At 38.6% G+C, this 6,755-nt stretch overlaps 1 protein-coding gene across 1 annotated transcript; it reads left to right on the top strand.

The window, feature by feature from the left end:
• The first annotated feature begins 2,500 nt into the window (after positions 1-2,500).
• Positions 2,501-3,758, top strand: LOC114534417. The gene has a single exon (XM_028555862.1). It carries the CDS (start codon positions 2,765-2,767, stop codon positions 3,533-3,535), a length of 771 nt encoding a protein of 256 aa, XP_028411663.1. The 5' UTR covers positions 2,501-2,764; the 3' UTR covers positions 3,536-3,758.
• The last annotated feature ends 2,997 nt before the right edge of the window (positions 3,759-6,755 follow it).

Here is a 6,755-nt window from a genome sequence, read left to right as displayed (position 1 = left end):
ACTTTGGACTACTATCAAATATGATACTTTAGCAATTAATGTAAGAAATATGTAGTTTCATAAAAATATACCTATATGTTTTACAACAGCCAGGTATTATGGACAAGCTCAGCGAGGACTCTGATATTGGAAAGGTTTGCACAGTAGCCTCAAAGATCTGGAGAGAGATTGGGAGTGAGAGAAGAAAAGTAAGTGATGAAAAGGTTTTCGCTTGCAAAACCAAGACAACGTTTCAGATATTTAATAATATTAACCCAATATATACTGCTTTTATATACACTGCTTAAATACTGACAGAGATTTCTCCACTTAAATATTTCACCTAATTCTGGTGGGTTTTTCTTTAAGTATGGCAGTTACCAAAGGATAAAAAAATCCAATGTATATAAAATGTACCTCAATCACACATTAATCACACAATATTATTTTATCATTTAAAGGATTGGACTCATTGGAGGCTGGAAGCCCAGAAGAAACGTGAGGATTTAGATATGGGCTCATTGGAGGAAAAACAAAACTGTCCTAATTGCAGCTATCCTTATTGTGAAGACTGTGGTCAGTCATTCCAAAACCTGCATTTACTTAACAGCCATATAAGTTTGGTGCATACACAAGCATACAAGTGTGATGATTGTGACAAGTGTTTTGCTAACAAGCGCAATCTAAAGAGGCATCAAGTAGTGCATGCAGGTATAAAGGTGGAGTGTGAAATATGTCACTCAGGATTCAGCGCAAAAGGCAGCATGCAAAGACACAAGAAACAGCAACATCACTGGCACTGACTGCACAGTAGTTGTACTTGTATTTACATTTTTAATTTATATTCCCATTCCAACATTTTTTTTCTTAACCAGGACATGCAATTAAGTCTTCAGGCAATTGCAAATGTTATTAGTTAAAACAATAAACATTTATCTAGGGTCAGTTGTATTAAAATCCTTGTATTAAACTAAATTTTTACCTATCCATTTTGCAGTTAAATTCAGCAGTGTTCTGCAGAGTTCTGTTATTTTTAACATAGCAGGCTTGTGTCTGAAAGCATAGGCATACAAGTTTGGGGAACAAATATTTAAATCTTGAAGTTGATCAATGATAAGTTGGAAAGTTTGCACTCATGACTTCTCTAAAACTTCAAACTAACTATGATTAGATTACCCACTATTTAACTCTAGCAAATTTTCTATGCAACCAGCTCCAGGTGGTTTGCATTTTAAGACAAAGTTCTGAGCAGGTCAGTTGAATGTTTTGACTGTGTTAATTTGTCTTTGACTTCATAACATGTGAACCAGATTTTCTGGCCACATTAACAGTTTTTCCTGACAGATTCTGCAAACTTGTGATCTCGTTTTGCTTTCTTGGGTGGCAATGTAAGTGTTGAAATATGTACTAGCTGGTCGACCTTTTTTAGTAACTGCTTGATGGCTCCCATTTGAATGTCTCTTCTTTCTATTTGGTTGGACTCTAATCTTTTTACCATTCTTCCCCTTTCTGAGCTCAACTGAACCAAAGTTAAAAAGAGCTGATGTCAAATTGCCATGCATTGAACAGGCAAGCTTCTTTACTCTGTGTGCAAACTGCAACAGACCCCTTTCTAGATTTTTATTCTTTGAACTTTTTAACTTAGCACAGATCAAATTGCGTGCTTCTGTGACAGCTTCTGTTGCATTGTCATATTGGTCTTCTGTAGTTTCACAAGCATTGCCTGGACAAGCATTGGTTTCACAATTTTGTGGTTCTGGAATGTTGCAATCTGTTATGGATGATGTAATTCGGTAGATTTGATTATTCTTATCCAGTAACCATCTCCATGCTTGTTGGAGAATATGGAAAATACAAAGCAATAAATTTGCAGATGGCCACACAGCTTTCAGGGAATTTCTCTCTTCTTGACAATTGTCTGTTAGTATAATGTTTGGGCCAACTATTGGGCCATTGCCATGGAATGCATAGCGTGGAAGACAGTTCTTTAGCATAGTGAACCCTTTATTTAAGGTGCTCTCCTTCTCATCACTTGTTATAAGAAGGCCACATGGCAGTGCCCCTGCAATACTATGAGTAGGTACACATCAAAAACACTTTTAAATTGTGTGCTTCGGTGTTAGAGGTAGCATCAATGAAAATAAGTTCTGCTGCTTGTTCGATATCTTTGTGGACACGTTTCATAAGCGGGGTGACAACTGTAACCATAAGCGGAATGTCATCACCAGCATAGAGTTGGTAATTTATTGTTGCCTCTGGGTTAGCTTGTGTGTATTCAGAAACCTTTTCTGCAAGCTTAGTGAACATACCTTCCTCATAACCTCCGAACTTTTCCTTTGTGAACTTGCTATATAAATGATTAAAATCCTGTCTTCTAGGTGTAATTGAACGATCTGCTTTCTTTTTGTGGAATGTCAGTTGTTAATGAACATTAATACACACGTACTCAAGAGAAGTTCAAGGCCATATTTAATTGGACACACACGCAGCAACCATTCCATTTCATGAACTAAAGCCCTGGGCAAACTAGGAAACATTGTTTCGGAAACATTTATGTTTCGCAATGTTTCCTCATATGTTTCCCTGTTTGCCCACCCTGGGAAACATTGTTGCGGAAGCAAAATTTGCTTCCGAGGAAGCAAAAATGTTTCCTATCAAATTCAGAAACATTTCATGCTTCCCAAGTGTGATTTTTGTTGCGGAAACATTGTTTCCATGTTTGCCCATATGTTTCCGCACTTTTTACCAATTAGAGCATGCGCATAACACAAAAAATGGCTGAAAAATGGCTGAAAGTACAATAGCAGTTGTTGTAGACGAACAAAGCAATAAAAAAAGGGTTAAAAGCGAACGAGTGTGGAAAGACACCGAAACAGAGAAACTGATAAGTTTGTACGAAGCAAGAAACTGTCTATGGGATGTTGGTAATGCAAATTACTCGAACAGAGACGAAAAAGAAAAGGCTTATGCTGAAATTGACAACGAGTTAAAGGAATTTGGCATCGACAGAGAAGAATACAAGTACAAATGGAAGATAATAAGAGGCCAGTTCATGAGAGAAAAAGAAGCTGAAAGGAAAAGGAAATCTGGACAAGGAGCAGACGAAGTTTATGTTTCAAAATGGAAGTGGTTTCAATCCCTGAAATTTTTGGATTCAGTTAAAGAAAATATCAGCCCTACAAAAGGTTTCGATTCCATGCAGAAAGAAGATGGCTCCAAACCACTGCCAAAGAAACAGAAACAAAAGCTAAAGGAAGACAACGAAGTAAAGAAAATGGTTCTGTTAGACAAGGCTGTCAGTTACCTAGGTGCAGAACAGAAACAACTCTCCTTCACTGAAGAAGAGCATTTTGGCATGTTAGTTGCTAAAACATTAACACGTCTCAACCCAAGGCAAAAGATTTTAGCAAAGAAAAGAATCAATGACGTTTTGTTTGACATTGAATTTCATGCACAAGGAGCAGAGGTGTCTTTGACTGACCAGTTTGCTCATTCCGAGTTCAATTTGTTTGATCAACAACATCAGTATTCAAGATCAGGCGTTAATTTTCACTAATGAAGAGGACATACTTAATTGTTTAATTGTTGATGTGAAACTGTTTATTGAAAATAGTGTACACAACATATATGTTAATAAACTAATTAACACTAATAACAGGTTTTTCGAGAAACAATTATATTATTCAAATGGAATTATTTAATTACAGTATTCTGTACATTGCATTTCAAATTATTTATAAATTTATTTAAATTACAAATAAATTGTTTATATTTCAACATGCATGCAATGTTATTTACAAATGGAATTGTATAAACACAAAATATTAATTACATCATCACAGGGGTGGATCCAGCACTAGTGCACTAATTTGCATTACAAAACAAAGTGATTATTTTGAGCAGTTTTCTTGTGTCATGCAAATTAGTGCACTAGTGCTGGATCCACCCCTGCATCATCATATCCATATCAAACCCATATGCCTACACAATTTCAGGCACATCTTTCCCACTGCCAACTGACAGCTCCTTCAACATAAAAATAGTCCTGAAACTCCTCTCGCACTTTCTTTGCACTTTGTGAGAATTTGGTGCTAGGATTCTTTCTGAGAGGCAGAAAGTTTGTGATTTCTGTAGGATCTGTGGATTCATCCAGAGCTGGTGTTATATAGCTCTCCTTCTCATTACTACAATTTAACAGCCAATTGTGCAAAGTGACTGCCGCCATAACTACAATTTCAACTTTGTCTGGCATGAGTGCAATTGGTGTCCTGAAAACTCTCCACCTGTTGGCTAGTATACCAAACACATTCTCTACAACTCGCCGAGCCCTTGAAAACCGGTAGTTACAAACACGCTTTGGTTATCCAGGTTTTGTTGTGGGTAAGGTTTCATAAGGTATGTTTCAAAGCAAATGCATCATCTGCAATGATAACATAAGGGCAGTTCACTGTCCTGTTAGGGAGAGGTTCAGGAGGTGGGAGCTGCACAGTCCCATTTTCCAATGCTTTTCCTAATTCACTGTCGTTCCATACACCCCATCTGCAACACGTCCATTAGCACCAACATTACACCATATAATTTCATAGTTTGGGCCAGCTAAGACCATGAGGACGATTGAATTGGTTCCTTTGTAGTTGTAATAAAAGGATCCAGAACCACACGCCTGCATGACGACATGTTTGCCATCTAAGGCGCCAACACAATGGGGAAAGTTCCATTTCGTGCTGAATTGCTCCTCTATCTGCCTCCATTCATCTTCGGACTTAGGAAAGGCCAGAGACGAGCCACTTAACTCGTTGTAAATTGCATCACAAACTTCAAAAACTATGTACGATATCGCTCTTCTGCTGATGCGAAACTGGTATTCTAGTGACCGAAAACTTTCTCCGGTTGACAGAAATCTCAGGGTCAGTGCCACTCTTTCTGAAACGGGTATGGCAACTCTCATTTTGGTTGATTTCTTCGCGATTTTAGGGGCAATAATATCGACCAAAATTTGAAAACTTTTATAAGTCATTCTCATGAAATTGGTGAACGACGACGTATCTTCAGCAGCCAATTCTTTGAAAATGTTTTCATATGCTCCTTTGGCGTATCTTCTCCTTATCCACCGTCTATCTCGCCCTCTTCTTCTCTTCTTCTCTTCGTCGTCGTCCAACAATAGCTGTACTAAAATGCATAACGTTGCCTTTCTTCTCATATTCGCCATATTTGTTTGGGTTTTAAAAAAATAATTGCTTCATAGGACTGATTTCCTCTGAGCGCTATATATTGTTTCTCACTGATGTTTCCTAGTGTTTGCCCACCCTGAGAAACATTGAGAAACATTGGCGGGAAACAATGTTTCCGAAACAATGTTTCCTAGTTTGCCCAAGGCTTAAGTATCGTTTTTGCATACACAGCGTCATCGTTTATAGCTTTCTTGTGGAACTTACAAAAATTCCAGCTTCCGTAGTCCGGGCTGTGTACGCCAACAACGTAGAGTATACACACCACTTTTTGTTTTCAGGAAACGCAGGAAAGTGTACCACAAGGGAAGCTTTCCCCGGACGAGATGTCTTCAAAATGTCCGTTACAAAGAATTGAATTTCATCCTGCGTCTTAGTCATAGAATGAACGCTTGATACAGCCAAGGTTTGGCTGCGTTGAGCAGAAACAAGAGCGGAGCTCTGCCACAATAGGCTTCATTACTTTAGTAAATACTCTGAGCGCTGAGGAAAGTCCAAACGGCGAACAAGTAAACTCGAATAAGCGAGAATTCCATTCAAACCTGAGGAATTTTGTATGCTCATTATGAATATGAATTGTAAAATACGCATCTTTTAAGTCAATCTTGGTCATATACTGACCAACTGACAATAAATCTACCATATGATGTAGACTTTCCATTTTAAAATGATGATAAATAACAAACTCATTCAGTGGCTTTAAATTAATAACAGGGCGAAGCTCGCCACTCTTCTTGGGAATTACAAACAAGTTTGACAGAAATTGTCTTGGATGAAATGAAGCGTGTCGGATTGCTCCTTTGTCTAATAACTTTTGAATTTGAATTTCAATATCAATTGAACTTTTCTCAGCCAAGGAAAAACCTACTCTTCCAGGGATTTTTCGCTTAACGGGTTCAGTCGTGAACTCAATTTTATAACCATGCACGGCCTGTAAAATCCCATTGTCATCTGTTAAACACTTCCACACATCGTAAAATTGGCGTAAACGGCCGCCTACCTTAGGATGTATCTGATTCGTTACTGTTTGGTTGACGTCCCCAACTTTTTTGCTGCTACGGGCGAATGTGGCCTCCGAAAGGGAGGTTTCCGGCAGTTGTAGCGCTTGGAGTTTAAACGATCATGGCGACCATGATGTCGGATTGGACATCAAATCTGGCATCATTAGAAAGCTCTGAATGAACAGGAAGATCGTGTTCATCTGTATCAACGACCCCTTGAGGTTGTCTTTCCGTCATTGTAGTTTAGAAGTCGATGAGCCTGGTTTTATGCACGCGAAAAAAAGACGGTTGGGAAGGGCTCATTGTCGTTTACATAGGGCTCGATTTGTATAACAAAGAACTTTAAACTGTGATGGCCTGGTGAATAGTGGCGAAAAATACATAATGAATCCTGCAGTGCAGAGTATTATGAAAAGGAGAACAAAGCATGTGCGCAGGTAAAACTCTTGATGGACAACTGAGCGGCAGTTGCCACTCAGCTGCAGTCGCAAGATGGGAGGTGCTCACTCACAAATCTCGGCAAATCTAGCAATTGCTCTGTGGGAGT

The sequence above is a fragment of the Dendronephthya gigantea genome, unplaced genomic scaffold, assembly GCF_004324835.1.
Source record: "Dendronephthya gigantea isolate DGI-Jeju-01 unplaced genomic scaffold, DenGig_1.0 000100F, whole genome shotgun sequence".
NCBI classification, from domain to species: Eukaryota; Metazoa; Cnidaria; class Anthozoa; order Malacalcyonacea; family Nephtheidae; genus Dendronephthya; species Dendronephthya gigantea.
The sequence above is the reverse complement of the archived record's forward strand: the minus strand, read 5'-3'. Positions and strand labels throughout refer to the sequence as shown.